This window comes from Danio rerio, chromosome 25 (genome assembly GCF_049306965.1).
Source record: "Danio rerio strain Tuebingen ecotype United States chromosome 25, GRCz12tu, whole genome shotgun sequence".
NCBI classification, from domain to species: domain Eukaryota; kingdom Metazoa; phylum Chordata; class Actinopteri; order Cypriniformes; family Danionidae; genus Danio; species Danio rerio.
This window is the reverse complement of record NC_133200.1, coordinates 12,011,983-12,029,105: the sequence shown is the minus strand read 5'-3', so window position 1 is coordinate 12,029,105 and position 17,123 is coordinate 12,011,983. Positions and strand designations below refer to the sequence as shown.

General features: G+C 33.2%; 1 protein-coding gene across 50 annotated transcripts in view; it reads right to left on the bottom strand.

Annotated features, from left to right (window-relative positions):
* Positions 1-17,123, bottom strand: part of akap13 (A-kinase anchoring protein 13) — a 197,600-nt gene that overhangs the window by 100,979 nt on the left and 79,498 nt on the right. For 29 of the 50 annotated variants that reach the window (XM_021470630.3, XM_073942827.1, XM_073942833.1 and 26 more), the window contains exons 4-5: positions 9,429-9,737; positions 2,541-2,724 (exon numbers count right to left, since the gene is read on the bottom strand). In XM_021470630.3, the coding sequence (XP_021326305.1) occupies positions 2,541-2,724; positions 9,429-9,737 (493 nt within the window). Of the gene's footprint in view, positions 1-2,540; positions 2,728-9,428; positions 9,738-17,123 lie in introns of all 50 variants that reach the window. The other 21 variants (XM_009297839.5, XM_021470632.3, XM_021470634.3 and 18 more) reach the window with 1 other exon arrangement.

Here is a 17,123-nt window from a genome sequence, read left to right as displayed (position 1 = left end):
AGACTGTGAAGCGAGAGCAGATAAAGGTAAACGTCTCCCTTACTCAAACACACACAGGTAATGCCACTTCACAAACATGATCAAAACAGGTTTCTGTTGTAGATTTCATAGGTTTGCTTTAAAAAGACTGAAAAAGCTTAAGTGGCTTTGACTGTTTACAGAGAGCTCAGAGCCACATGGCCTGTCCTTGTGCTTCCTTCTTATCTTGTCCACATTTCAACATCCTCCTTTCTTCAGAACACAACACTAAATCTCGCCTTCATTCTCATGATAAAGCCATTGCACTTATACTGTAAATCTATCAAATCCTGTCTAACATGAATTGACTGTTTCTGAATCCAAACCAGCCTAAAACAATGAATTAATGAATCTGTTTGACTGACCAATGGTGGACATTGGTAAGTGTGAGGCAATTTTTTTTAAAGAAAGTATTATTGCAACTTACAAACAACACTCTTATAAATGTGACTTAACGTTTACATTTGAGAATGACAAATAAGATAAAGCGGTATTTGTTTAAGGCATTTCAAAGGTCACATCGTCCACTAAAGCACCATGTTCTGTTTGATAAAACCTGCTGTTTGCAATTCCGTGCAAATAAATGTTTCAAATAACTTTGGTGAGAATTAAATACAGATGTTTAAATAGAAATATAAAAATATCTAAAAAGTAGTGAAATAATGTTCCACTTTCAGTCATATTTATGTAAAATCTAAACAACATAATTATTCTGTGCGGCAATTCTAAAAAAAAAAAATAGACAAAAATAAGTGATTTAACTGAACTGATGTGGCATTTTAAATGATTAAAATCATACTGTTGAAAAATGGGTGAATCTTGTCAAGACCTATATTGTATACCAAAAACAAATTAAAGTTGTATAAATCAATTTTTATAATATACAATTAGTTTCACCAAGTGAAATTATTGAATTATTAAACTTAGTTATTATATACTTTTATTATACAATGTATTTCTTAACATTGTGGTTGTTTCTGTAAATTAATAACGTAAAAAAATACACAGACTGATGAATTAAGCAATATATTTATAAATGTCAAATTAATTCTCATATATAAATTGAATAATCTAAACAAAGGTAATGTAGGTTAATCTTAGACTTCATTTGATAAAGTTTATTTTTACATTGTTAAAGTATTTAATATTCAAATTAATTGAATACATTATATTCATGTAATATTGGCAGTCTAATTCTGTAATTAGCCAAAACATGTAAAAAAAAATAAATAAATAAAAAGTCGTATCAATTAATTTGAATAATATATAATTAGTTTTACCAAGTTCAATTATTTTATTATTAAAATTATTTTTATACTCATTTGTCACTGTTTCGGTAACTGAAACAAGTACAAAAAAATAAATACATTGATTAATGTATAATCATTAGACACTATCAAATATATCATTCAAACCAGGGGTGTGTAAACCCAGTCCTGGAGTGCCAGTGTCCTGCAAAGTTTAGTTCCAACCCCAATTAGACACACCTGAATCAGCTACTCAAGCTCTTAGTATACTAGAAACTTCCAGGCAGCTTGTGTTGAAGGAAGTTGGAACTAAACTATGCAGGACACCTGCCCTCCAGGACCGAGTTTGCACGCCCCTGATTTAAACAGAAAAGTAATGTTAATAAAACTTTGACATCATTCAATTAAGTTCATTTTTACATTGTCAACATATTATTATTAAATGACTTTAATATATATATATATATATATATATATATATATATATATATATATATATATATATATATATATATATATATATATATATATATATATATTCTTGTAATATTGGCAAACTTTAATTTATTAAAAACTTATTTATTTATTATTTGTTATTTTATTAAACCCTGTATTTATTTTGGCTGTATTTATATATTGTATCTAGATACCCTATATTTATATATTGTCACCATTTCTGTAAATTAAAACAAGTATAAAAATACACTGATTAAAAAATTAAACCATATTCACAGATATCACATCAAATATAGTATCATATACAAGTTAAATAATCTAAACAGAAAGGTAATGTCAATGAATCTTATAGACTTCATTTGATAAAGTTTATTTTTACATTGTTAAAGTATTTATTCAAATTAATTTAATACTATTTATTCATGTAACATGTAGCATATACAAACTGAACAATCAAACCAACCGACTGAAAATCAATTCAACAAAAACTAATGCAAATAAATCTACAAGACTTCATTTGATGACGTTTTGCTTTGCGTTGAACCATTTTACTACTAAATTATTTTAATAACTACTTCTATTACTTTAATAAGTACTTAATCAATTATATAACTACTTAATTACTTTAATAACTATTTGTTTGAGTAATATTAGCAGTCTGCTTCTGTGATTAACCAAAAAAAAAAAGCAGATTTGCCATCACTGCAGACAAATCAGAAACATCATCTTTCCTAATGAGAGGCCTTTGGAGTCGAAAAGGTCAAAATCCAATACAAAATATCAGTTATTTAATATAAGAATCAAGCTTTGCGCACTTACTCCGTGAGCAGTTTGTGGAGCTGAGAGTGTCCCCTCTTCTGGGCGACCTTGGCCGGTGTGCGACCCTGTTTGTTGGGAAGCCGGAGAGCCTCTCTTCCCCCTGGTTGCTGGAGCAGAAAGAGTGCAACCTTGCGTAGTCCGCGCTTCGCAGCGAAGTGCAAAAGTGTATCGTGTGGTCCAGGCTCTGCTGGAGAGTAAAAACACCCTGGTTAGTTGTGTCCTGGCCCTTTAAACAACACTATTATCTAATGCTAAACTCTGATAAAGTTGCTTCACACTCACTGTTGCATAGGGGTAAAGCGATAACCCCGCCTACTTAAAACTTCACAACCAATGAGAACCGTCAAAGTACAAGACCCGCCCCCTCAATTCCCTCAGCCCAGTCAATATATATTCTTGACAAACATCATTTCAATCGATCATTTACAACGAGGACAGAAAAAGAAACGAATAATTCAGGCAACGAGTGAAAGAAGTGAACACATTCGAAGGCGTTTTATCATAAAGACAGATTACGGAGGGCTGTTTTAGAAAGTTCAGTCTGCTTGAATGAGGCTCTCTGTAAAAGTGGCGCGGACAGAGAAGGGATTGTTCTTGCTGGTTAATGAGAGGCTGAGAATGAGACTGGCCTCGTTTAATCGGCCCACTGAGGATCCGACAGCCAATTTGAAGCCCTGGGCAAAAAAAAAAGAAGCTGTGGTGTAATCTGGCACACTGGAAAGAACAGCAGATCAGGATCACTACGCTGTCTGATTGGAGCCACAAGAGTTGACATGACACTATATTGAAAATACTGGTGTCAAGTAACTTGTATCCTAGAGCCATGGTAATATTGTGTCAAAACACTGTTGTTACCATGGTGTTTCTATTCAGCTGTAGGATTATATCTGTGTACCGGCTTTCAGAAAATGAAATGCAATAAGAGGAGTTTTAATTTTCAAGATCATTTTGTCATCATTAACTTGATTTCCAAGGATGTATCTTGAAAACACTCTTTACTAATATAAACAATATTTATTTTGGTACTCACAAGTTTATAAAGACTTATGGAAATGTATTCATTCTTATGTTATTTCATTATGGATGGTTGTCTTCATTTGTTCTTCAGAAAACACAGGAATACAATGCTTTAAATTATTTTTGCTGCTTGTTTAAACTACTTATTTAAAATCAGCTGAATCAACACAAGTAGTTTTTATTTGAGACAACTTAATTATTTTAAGTTCAAACCACTTAAATGTGTCAAATCAATCATGTTAACTTAATTAATATGTGTTGGGACAACATGAAGGAATTGTGTGGAACCCAGCATTTGTTTAACGCATAGTAGGTTTTGTCCACGCAATGAAATTCAATGGTGTACGAAGTTGATTTGGTCACTATAGGCTAATAAAAATGAGCATCACCTAAGTGCAAAATTATGTTAAAATCACACAGGGGATAATAAACGTAACACATGAAAGAAACATGAAAGACACATGAAACACACAAAACATGTAAAAGACGCATGGTAAAACGTAATTTTCAAATGAAATTTTTTTACATTTATGCTTGTGTGGTTTATCGATTAAGCCTGACTTTAATCATATTGAGAAAAAAAGTGCAAATTACCATCTTTCGAAGAAAATAGGACTGCTGCTTGTTTAAATTACTTATTCATAATTAACTGAATCAACACAATTCTTGAGTTTTTTGGGGGGGACAACTTCATTGTTTTATGTTCAATTTACTTGAATTTGAAAATCAATCATGTTAAATTAATCGATATGTGTTGGGACAACATGAAGGAATTGTGTGGAACTCAGTTTTTGTGTATGTGAATGTTTTGTCCATGCAATAAAAGTCAATGTTGTACAAAGTTGTTTTGGTCGCAAGGCTCTTAAAAAGATGAGCATCACAATTGTGCTATCACATGTTAAAATCACATTTTAAACACAAGGAAAAATAAAACACAGATGAAACACATGAAAAAAAAGTGAAAGACACATGAGAAACACAAAACATGTATAAGACACTTACGTGAAACAAACATTATAAAACGTAAACATTTTCATATTAATATGTTTTACATGCAATGAAACACTAAACGCTCATGTGGTTTTTCTATTGAGCCAGATTTTAATCACATGGATAAAAAAAAGTGCAAACTACCATCTTTCCAAGAAACTGGTACACTTAAAAAAAGTTTTTCCTGCTTGTTTTTAATATTTAATATATATTATTATATATATTTTTACATTTTATATTTATACTGTGTCCATATGCATCTGAGAAAGTGTTCACTCTGATCTGTATTGTCGTTAACAATGTTAATAATTAAAATAATAGATATCCATTTAACCCAGTGGTCACCAAACTTGTTCCTGGAGGGCCGGTGTCCTGCAGATTTTAGCTCCAACCCCAATCAAACACACCTGAACAAGCCAATCAAGGACTTACTAGGTATATTTGAAACATCCAGACAGGTGTGTTGCAGCAAGTTGGAGCTAAACCCTGCAAGCACACCGGCCTTCCGGAACCGGGATTGGTGATCCCTGATTTTAACCGGTTGATACCATTGTAAATGCATAATCACGCCAATCCATCTATGTGAAAAAAAGTCATTCAACAGTCAGAAACCGGCAGATTTAGAGCACGGACTGACACCGTAAAAGTTCACAAGACTGATTTTTCATGAAACAGGTGTTTGTTTCCCAATATAGCCTAAAAATAGTCAAATTAGATGCATAGTTTGACCTAAAGTAAGCCGAAATAGCTAATCAGGTTAGAATAAACTAAACAGCCTATCCCACAAAACTAAACATTTAAATACATTCTATTTAATAAATAAGATATCATTTAAATAAATACATAAACTTGATTTACTGAAGCATGTGTTACACAAACTAACATAAAGTTGATATAGTTGACCCCTCCGACTGTCAATGTAAAATTTGCACACAGTGGAACCCATCATTTTATACAGTGTAGATTGAAGAAGCAAAAAAAAAAAAAAAAAGCAAGGATCATGATTTCGGAACAAGAAAATGAATGCCAGAATTTGGAATTCTGGTTGAACCATCCCTTCAAGGGAGAATCAAGCATCTAATTTTCCATAAATATGATCTAATATTGTGTCTGATTCTTATTAAATCTATACTTGGCATCTTACGCAGTGGAAACGGTCTTTTTTATGTATAATGTGCCTAGTTTCACTTATGGAAGACTGCTGGCAGTAGATGCCCACTGATGTTCTGGGCGAGATGCCCGTGGGTAGCTCTGGTTTCAGGGCTGGTCCAGGTGGCCAGCGCCAGCTGCAACAAATGCCAGAGCTTGAGGAATCATTACACAGCTCGCCCGCTCCCTCCGCAGAGAGGTCAGTGCTAGGAATTTGTCCTTTTCAGAAAAGATGTACATACCAATATAAAATCACTAAGTGGTTCAAAACTTTTTTTGTTTTCTTTTTTTCTGTGTAACACAGAATCAATATTTTAAAGAATGCTGGAAAATGTTGGCCACCATTATGAATAAAATTACTAAGTTGGTCAATTGCTACCAGACTCCAAGATTCTTCAGCTTTAATGTTTCTCTTCTTCTTTCATAGTTAGTAAAAAAAAAATCTAACAGTTTTGGAAGAAGTGAAGGATAAGAAAATGATCGGAGAATTCAGAATTTTGGCATGAGATTTTTCCCCCATAATCGACGTTCAATTCTAATGTAACACAATATACAAATACAAGATTATACAAAGTGAGCTACCAAGCAAACTGACCACTCCACACTCCAGAAAAGTTGTAAATAACGGAGATAAGTAGCTAAGGCAAATGTGTTCCATTACAAAGCATAGACACCACCAAGTTTTTTTTTGCAGTACTCATTTGGTGTTGTGCAAAGACCTGTACAATAAGTGGTAGTGGGAGTATTTAAAACAGTTAAATGGCTAAAATGTAAGTGGGTGGAGCTTATTGTAAAATCATGTAACTATTTGTCAAAATGCTGCTTTAGAGGCAGTGGTTCACAATTGTGCTAGCCCATAGATATATACATTAGATGTCGCCTACCCTGTTATTGTCTATTGGAAGGAATGCGTCAATAGAGCCGCCATTTTACTACAGGGTAGCGCTCCATTGAAATGAATGCGGGACCAAGGTACAGTGGAGGACTGTGGCCATCCAAAGCCAGAGATATACACATATACACATATATCTATGATTGGGAGTTTTCCTGGATGTTAGTATGCAATTTTATTTATTTATTTTTATTACGAAAATTATCGTTTCACATCACTTTTCTACGTTGGATGGATCAGTGATCGCACGGGCATTCCTGACTAAAAGCTTGTGTTTGTGTGTATGGAAATGTACTATTCACCCTCCCTGTTAAATTTCATCTAATCCGTGTCCTGAAACACAGCTCCTCTCCTGCTTTCACTTCTCATACTGATGGAGGGAGCGACTCGTTTGTGAATGAATCTCCGTTATGAACGACTCGTCCACTAGCCGACAATAATACAAGTTTCTGGCACTGCAGCATCTCGTTGTCATATTTATTTTGCATTGTTTGCTGATTTTATTCAACAAAACCAGCATAAGCTGAGTATTTAGTGCGAGTTGGAGCTACTTTGACTTATAGTGAATGCAGTAAGTGACTGCATTATCATCAATAACGCTACTGTTTAGCACAAAAGTTCAGAACATAAAAAAACGTAAAAAACTCTTACCTGTGAAATGTTCTGCCTTTGTGCTTTGTTTTCTTTGTTTGCTTGTTACTACACCCGTAGACAGCACTAAAGTCCCGCATCTTCACGTAATAACACGGTCTTGTCTAGTGCGGTTGAATGACATTTGTCTAGGGAGCACTGTACCAATGTGGCGGCGCTATTGACGTATGCTCAGGGTCCCTATGCGATATCTAGGGTATATATCTATGGTGCTGGCCCATGTGATGCCCAGAGAAGCCATTTTAAGAGCTTGGTAAAAATATAAAGTATTTTATATTATTCAAAGCATGTAGTAACTTCAATAGTACAATTACTTCTTGTTAGGCTCACATGGAATCTGCAGGTTTAGCACAGATTTTTGTACGTCATTATGTCTATTTATTTACTTTTGTACATGCGTGCAAATATTTATTCCATTTTTATATGAATTTCATCAATATTATTGAATAATGGTTACATTTAAACGACTTCAGTTCGTAAAGTAATATTTTCCGTCTTTCAGTAGATATTATAAAAGAGATTTGCTTTGTTTACAAAACAAATGAATCTAACTGCATTCTAAACCTTAAAAAAAAAAGTCATAAATAGCAAATAATATCTGCAGATTCGGTCTGTTCCCCCTCTTCATGTATTAATTTCTCATATCAGGCTCTCTTTAAAACTACATTAAAGTCCCCATTATTGAAACAATATCCTTTCAAAACTGTCACTCCAGAGATGAATCCCTTTGATGAGATAAGTGCAAGCTCTTTTGAATGAAACTCCATGTTTAATGTTTATCATCAGTTAAAATGAAAATCTAGTGCAAAAATGTTAAATCCATGTTAAATCGTTTCTGCCATCTACTGGTCTGGAGTGGAAAGCTCTTAACTGTTCAAAAGACCCCAGTCACATTGTCAACTTATATGTTAAATAAATTTCATTTTTTCCCCTATTTTGAGCTTACCAGTCTACAAATATGCAGCACAACTCTGCTATAAAGTGAATGCTTCATTATACTTGGTTGCAACTTGAAGCGAATCTAATGGAAATACAAAAAAACAAACATGAGCAACATGTGTTCAGGTCCCAGATAAAACAGACTATTGTCTTTCATTCTGCCTAGTGAGCAGAGCTCGACGTGAATGGATAACGGAGCTCTGCGATGCTTTGCTGCAAAAGTCATTTAAGACCAAGGTTGTCCATAAGAGATAAGCCTGTGCTTATTATGACGTCACCGTAGCCTGTTTAGCCTTTGTTAGCTCTTATCTCCCGCTTCCTACGGCCCAGGTCTCACCACACCCTCCTACACGGACCCACATTGTGCCCAATTTAGAGGACAAGCTGGGAGTCCAACAACAGCCGGGATTCTGTTGTTGCGTCAGCTGCCCTGATGAATGATTCCTCGCCGCGCAATTGTTTGGATCCGGCCACACTTCACATACAGAATCTCATATTTCTCCCTTGGGGATCACCGCCACGCACATCAACTTCCACTATGGTCAATCAGGGAACAGGCAACCGTTTTAAGCATTTGTTTCCATAGTTTGTTTGGCTTTGTTCAGGTTGATTATCATAATCAACTGCCGAATGTTTATTTTCAGTTCCCCTTCGAGTTCCTGTCTGGGTGGCAGCCAGCGGCACAATAAAACAATGACACAAGATAAAAACTTCAAAGTTCTTCTGTTTGATACTGTGTATAGCTAAAATGCATGGTGTATGAAGTTATTAAGTAATTTAACAAATCAAATTTGATTAGTCTCATACAGAGTCATATAGGCCATAGGGTTCTGTAATATTAATATTATTATTATTATTAATATTATATTTGTTTTTAATGTATTTTTTATTCAATATTTCACAATTTAAGACTAATTTAAATTTACACTTAGCAATTTTATTATTAGTAGTAGTATTAATAGAATTAGTAGTAGTAGTATACAAATATTCTTGATAAGAATAAAAAAAAATGCATTTAGACCAGGAAAGCATTGCCAAAAACACCAAATATTATCCTTTCAGCTCATCCCTATGCCAATGTATAATGCCGCCTACAACTAACCACATTTTTAAATTTAAAATGCCGTCTCAAAACCAACAACTACAAGTAAAACCATAAGAATGAAGAACTATTTCCTTTCCTACTCTAACACACATTTCAACCAATGTCTAAAATCCATTGCGCAAAACCTCAAAAACAACAAACTCACCGATGCCCGAGCCTGTGCAAGTGCCCGTGTCCAAATCTGTGCCCAAAACGCTCCATCCAGCAGGCAAAGGCAGATGCCGGAGAGCCAGAGCAAGAGTATCGTCCAGCCGCTCGCACTCTTTCAGTGGGATCTGACACTCGTCCAGCAGCAGCGCTCCTTCTGTTTTCCCCGCCGCATTTACCAGGAACTGGGCCATGTCCAGAGCCAGGTCCTGGACAAACTGGAAACACTCCTCGGACACTGGGTCCACTGAGCCGCCGGGACGAGCCTGGCATAGTGTGACCCGTACCGTTTCACTGCGATCATGAGCTGTAAGCAGAGACAAACACAGGGGAAAAAAAGGTGATGGTTTGGTTCAAATGAAATTTCATTTAGTATCATGACATTTTTTGTATATTTACAGGTGAAATAAAAACAAAATAAAAAAAACAACAAAACCGCAAAAGAGACAAAACAAAAAACACCAAAACACACAAACAAACACATCAAAAACAACAAAAGCAAAAAAAAAAAAAAAAAAAAAACACAACTATAAAAAGCACTACAACAAACAACAAAAACTAAACAAAACAACACAACAAATAAAAAAGAAAAGCAAAAAAGCAAAAAACTAAAAACTAAACACAAAATACAAAACTAAAAACATACAAAAAAAGCAACAAAAACAAAATGCAATAACAGACAAAACTACAAAACATAACAAACAACAGAAAAAACTAAACAACAAACAAAAAAATACAAAACACCACAACACACAACAAAAACAAAAAAAACAAACAAAACAACAACAAAAAAACACAACAAACAAAACAAAACAAAAAACCCAACACAAAACAAAGGAAAACACACAACACAAAAAAACTAAATGCAATAAAAACAGAACACAAAACAATAACGAATACATAGCATAACAAAATTACAACACAAAACCTAAAAGAAACAAAACAAAGCAAAAACAGAACAAAAAAACTAAATACAAAACAAAACAAACAAAAAACCTAAAAAAACAACAAAAAAACAAAGCAAACACACAAAAAAACAAAAACACAAAAACATTAAGACACAAATAATTGAAATCAAGTTATCAAAATAAAAGAATGGGCCCACAACACACAACAAACAAAAAACTAAGCAAGGAAAAAACACAAAACAAAGCAAAAACACACAATACAAAAGACAAAGCTAAAAACAAAAGTCAATAAAAAAAAGAACACAAAATAATAACGAAACACAAAATACAAAACAACAAAAATACAACACAAAACCTAAAAAAAATACGAAAGCGCAACAAAAAATAAAAACAAAACAAAACATACAACACAAAACCTCAAAAAACAACGCAAACACAAAAACAAAAAACAAAATACAACATAAAACATCAAAAAACTAAAGCAAAAAACAAAACAAAAAAACTAAATGCAACAAAAACACGCAAACAAAAAGAAAAAAACAAAAACATTAAGACACAAATAATTGAAATCAAGTGATCAAAATAAAAGAATGAATATTAAAATCAATAAAAATAAATAAAGGTAAATGAAACAAAATGGATAAAAACTATTTAAATATATAAACACAAATAAAAATATACACAAATAAAAATTTACACAAATTAACAATAAGAAAACAAAACAAATGACTGCATAAAATTGAATGACATTTTTTAATTAAATACATAAAATAAAGAATTAAAGAAAAACACTGTAATAAATATGTATTTATTTAATATAATATTATATAATAATAAAATAGATATAAAATTATAGATAAAATATAAATTATAAATAGTAAACACCTCATTAATAAACAACATTCTAAATAATAGATATCTACAGAAAGTATGTTTCTTGGCATTAAGTGGAGAGCAGCAGAGAATCTGAGAAGCAGGAAATATTGTGACTTGAATTTGAACTTTTCAATATACACTTTTAGGACACAAGTATGAAAATGAAGCACTTCTGAAATGTATTCAAGTCAAAATATTCTTGCTACAGCTTGCAGGCTATGAAAAATATTTATACCACCCACTAACATCTCCACGACTGTCAACGATAAATCATTTATGACTAAACTTACTCCTGACAAAAAGTCTAACATCCATTCGTCTTATATCAAACAGGGAGGTCTCCATTAAATCATCTTCATACTGATTTAACACAGTAAAAAAAAATCTTGCTTAACATTTTGGCAGTTGAAAAAGAGATTAGATGGATATAGTTACTAAAAAATGTTCCTGCACTCTTCTCCAAAAGGGAAACAGTTTGTGCAAGCAATTACTTACATTATGCAAGTACAAAAAACAAAACAAAAAAAACGTAAATAAAATACAAACAAACAAATGTACAGTACAGCACAAAATTAAATAAATAATTATGAAGCAAAGAATCTTTTGAAACAAAAAACTAAATAGCTCAAAATTTCAAGATATATAAAAAAATAAAATATTTAGAAAAAGGGTAAACAAACATAAATATGAAAAAACAAACAAAAATTACCTAATTTACTAAATTATGAAAAAAATGTTTAGTAAGCAAACAAATAAACAAAAACAATATACAGAAAATATCATTGCAAAGTAAAAAAAAAAGAACAAAAAGAAATAAAAAGCAGAAACAGTTTCTACTTCACAAACGTCACTTTATAGCTAGCATTTAAAAAAATGCCATACTATATAATGTGTATGTATATATATATATATATATATATATATATATATATATATATATATATATATATATATATATATATATATATATCTTTGGCATACTATGTAATGTAATGTAAATTACACTATTATATAAGGTGATGACAAAATTGTTTTGATTTTGTTGACAAAGATTATAAGGCTGAACGCCATCAGTCTACAGACTCCCTAGTATTTCTCTGTTGCAATCGGGAGATCACAACAGTACCACCCCCCCACCCCCCCCCCACCCCCAAAAAAGCCAAGGCAAACAATACCAGATTACTATGGTATAAATACAGCACTACAACATACAAAAAAAAGAGATTGACTAAGAATGTCACATACCTTTTCTATAATGATATATTCAGCTGTGGTTTGAAAATTACCATGTTTTTCTTCCCTAAGGACTTATTATTATTATAACTATTTAAAATAGGCACTATTCTTATAAATAAACTGCATATTTGCAATATAAACAACTACATTCCCATCTAAAAAGCCTCAAAAATACATTATGTTGTCCAACAGCAGCAATATTTGTCAAACTGACTAGTTGTTTAGTCCCTCTTTAGTCCTAGTGTGGGCAGAATAATACACAAGAGTGAAGAGGCTGGACGACTGCTGACATTGCTTTAATATCTCACGGCTATCAGCTAATACGATTCGAGAACCAGACAGAACTGTTGTATACATGCATGTGTGTATATATGTATATACAACTAATACTTAAAAAAAAATCAAATATATAACCATACAAACAAATTATTAAATAAATCAATTTATTCATTAATTAAAACATATGATGAATACAATTACTCGATTGTTTTTCTCATAACTAGAAAGAACATGACCCCTTTACTTACGTCCAAAATGCTTTTTTTATTAACCTTTTGTTAATACTTAGATAAATTTACAAAATTTCAAGCTGAAAAAAAAGAATCAAACAAATTAAAACAATTAAAAACAAATCAAATGTACAGTAAAGTTAAAAGCAAACAACAAACTTAATAATGAAACAAATGGAAATTAGTTGAAAAAAAAAAACTACATGGCTACAATCATTACAATTTCAAAAAAAACAGATCAACTAAATTAAAACAATTAAGAAAAACCACAAACAAAAACAAACACAAGACTACTAAATACACAACAAAGAACAAACAAAAACAAATACCAAAGTAGCTAAATTTATAAACTACATTACAAACAAACAAAATAAAAAAGATCAATTAAAACACTGCAAATTAAACCAAAACAACATTTAAAAAGCAAATAATATTAATAATAATAAATAAAAAACACCAAATTAAAAATAATTAAGATATGATATGATGTATATAATTACTGAGAAATATCCCTGTACTAAATTCCAACTAGGAAACAGTCCGAGTCAAGGTGACATCCTATAATATAAACATTCACAAATAATTACAGCTCTGCCAGGAGGCCTGTGTTGCTTCACTACAGTTATGAGATGTCAAAACACACTGCATAGGCAAAAAAAAATCCTTATATTTGTTTCAACAAAACGTCTCAGCAGGACGTCTAAAGCTTTCAAACCATTTTTTGGAGATAAAATCCTTTAAGTTGGCAAATGTTTGTGTCCGAGCAGAAGTTTGGACCTCCAGCAGTGAGACTGTAGTGCACCTGAGTCATACTTCATGTGCTGTTAATGCACTGCTGAAAAGATGAACAGCGCTGAGATTACAGAAGTGCTGCCAAACGTCTGCGCTGGCGTCCACAACACTAAATGTGCTGCAGAGCGAGCTGAAGAATCAAATAACGCCTACCATTTCCTCAGTTGCTGGGTAGATTACATATGGAGGAGCGTGGTGTTGTTGTTTTTTTGGCTCTTTTAAATACAAAATTTAAAAAAAAATAATCTCAGTGATATTTAGACATGAATACTAAAATAAAAAAAATGATAAAACAAGCAGCAAATAATTAAATTAAAAACAATAATAATGAAGTTACACAAAACTATACAGTTGAAGACAGATTTTTTAGCCCCCCTTTTATTTCTTTTCTTTTTTAAATATTTCCCAATTGATGCTTAACAGAGCAAGGAAATTTTCACAGTATGTCTGATAATATTCTTTCTTCTGGGGAAAGTCTTATATGTTTTATTACGGCTAGAATAAAAGCAGTTTTTAATTTTTTAAAAACCATTTTAAGGACAAAATTATTAGCCCCTTTTTTATCCTAACCTGCCTAGTTAACCTAATTAACCTGGTTAAGCACTTAAATGTCACTTTAAGCTGCATAGAATTGTCTTCAAAAATATCTAGTAAAATATTATTTACTGTCATCATGACAAAAATAAAATAAATCAGTTATTAGAAATTAGTTATTAAAACTATTATGATTGAAAAAATCTTCTCCGTTAAAGAGAAATTGGGGAAAAAATAAACAGGGGGGCTTATAATTTAGGGGGGTTAATAATTCCGACTTCAACTGTATACATTTCAAACAACTACCTCACAAAAAAAGAAAGAACAAAAAAAACAAAAGAAAGAAAAAAGGAAGAAAGAAAAATAAGAGAATGAATGAAAGAAAGAACAAACGCAAATAAGAGAATGAACGAATAAATGAGTAAACAAAACAAAGAAAGAAAATAAGAAAGCAAACAAAAGAACAAACAAAAATAAGAGAATGAGCAAAAGAAAGAACAGATGAAAGAAGAAAGCATGAATGAACAACAAAAGACAAAAGAACGAACGTGTAAACAAAAGAAAGAAAAATAAGAGAACGAACGAAAGAACGAACGAACAAAAATAAGAGAATAAACGAAAGAAAGAATGAACGAACAAGTAAACAAAAGAACAAATAAGTAAATAAAAAAGAATGAATAAGAGAAAACAAAAATGAAAGACAAAACAAAAGAGAAAACGAGTATGAACAAGTAAAAAAAGAAAGAAAGAGTAACAACAGAAAGAAAAAAGAAAAATGAAAGAAAGAACGAATGAATGAAAGAAAAAACAAGAGAAAATAAAAGAAAGAAAGAAAGAAAGAAAGAAAAGAATAAACAAAAATAAAAGAATGAACGAAAGAGAAAATTAAAAAAAGAAAACGAAAAAAAGAACAACATAAATTAAAGCTGCAAGCAGCGATGATAGGGACCTCGCACCCGGGCTCACCGCCGCCCGGTGGCCTCAGGATGACAGAGAACAGTGAACAATAACAATTTAAGCCGATATATATAAAAAACTTTAAAAATCCACAGATTTATGCCAAACTTCCTCCTATCAGCAGGTGGCGCTATGACTGTGACTCAGTATTGTCATGTAGATGTCTTTAGGAGAATAATTTTATCAACCATGTGAAGTTTCAAGCAGTTCTGACATTGTTTGGCTGAGTTATAATACAAACTACCTTCTGCCAGCAGGTGGCGCTATAACTGACTCAATATTGTTATGTAGATATGTTCAGGAGAAGACTTTTATCAACCATGTGAACTTTCAGGCAGATCGGACATTGTGTGGCTGAGTTATGAGCCAAACTACCTTCTGCCAGCAGGTGGCGCTATGACTGTGACTCAATATTGGCATGTAGATGTCTTCAGGAGAGGACTTTTATCAATCCTGTGAAGTTTCAGGCATATCAGACATTGTGTGGTTGAGTTATAAGGACTTCCTTTTTCATGGCGAAGCGTTGAGGTTTGTCATGCCACCACAGACACGCCCCTCTGCGAAAACTCTAGATCTTCACAATATATCATCGCTTGAGCTTTCAGATACACAACCACCCAAATTTGGCGCTGATATGAAAAAATTTGTGGGATGAGTTTATTACTTTGTAAATCATGACATTTTCTGTGGCCAGCGGGTGGCGCTATAACTGTATCTGGATATCGGCATGTAAACTTGTTCTGGTCTGGACTTATATTAAACATGTGAATTTTGAGGCAGATCGGATAATGCATGCCTGAGTTATAATGACTTCCGGTTTTGTGGCAAATCGTCAAAGTTTGCGAGGCCGCCACGGACACGCCCATCAACGAAAACTCTAAAGCTTCGCAATTTAACATCGCCAAGGCCTTTAGATGACAAAACCCAATTTTGGTGTCGATAGGATAAAATCCCTAGGAGGAGTTCGTTAAGATACAAAGCCTGGAAATGGCAAAAATGCCACTTATTTGCCGCAGGAAGTTAAAAATATCCGACTTCCTGTTTGGTTTGAGATATGGCTCCAAGAGACTTTTTCGTATGTTTTGGCGTGTTTAAGGTGTGTGCCAATTTTCATGCATGTGCGTGATTCGTAGATCAGGGGCTCGTCCGTTTAATTTTTATAGGTGGCGCTGTCGAGTCATTTTGCCACACCCATTTCATTATTGTTATGAGGATGTGTTCAGGAGAGGACTTTTATCAACCATGTGAAGTTTCAGGCAGATCGGACATTGTGTGCTTGAGATATAAGGACTTCCTGTTCCATGGCGAAGCGTTGAGGTTTGTCATGCCGCCACGGACACGCCCCTCTCCGAAAACTCTAGATCTTCACAATATATCATCGCTAGAGCTTTCAGATAACACAACCCAAATTTGGTGCTGATACGAAAAAATTTGTGGGAGGAGTTTGTTACGATGTAAAACATGTCATTTCCTGTGGCCAGCAGGTGGCACTATAACTGTATCTGGATATCGGCATGTAAACTTGTTCAGGTCAGGACTCTTATCAAACGTGTGAATTTTGAGGCAGATCGGATAATGCATGCCTGAGTTATAACGACTTCCTGTTTTGTGGCGAATCGTTAAAGTTTGCGAGGCCGCCACGGACACGCCCATCGACGAAAACTCTAAAGCTTCGCAATTTAACATCGCCAAGGCCTTTAGATGACAAAACCCAATTTTGGTGTCAATCGGATAAAATCTCTAGGAGGAGTTCGTTAAAATACAACGGCTAGAAATGGCAAAAATGACACTTTTTCGCCGCAGGAAGTTAAAAATATCCGACTTCCTGTTGGGTTTGAGATATGGCTCCAAGAGACTTTTTCGTATGTTTTGGCGTGTTTG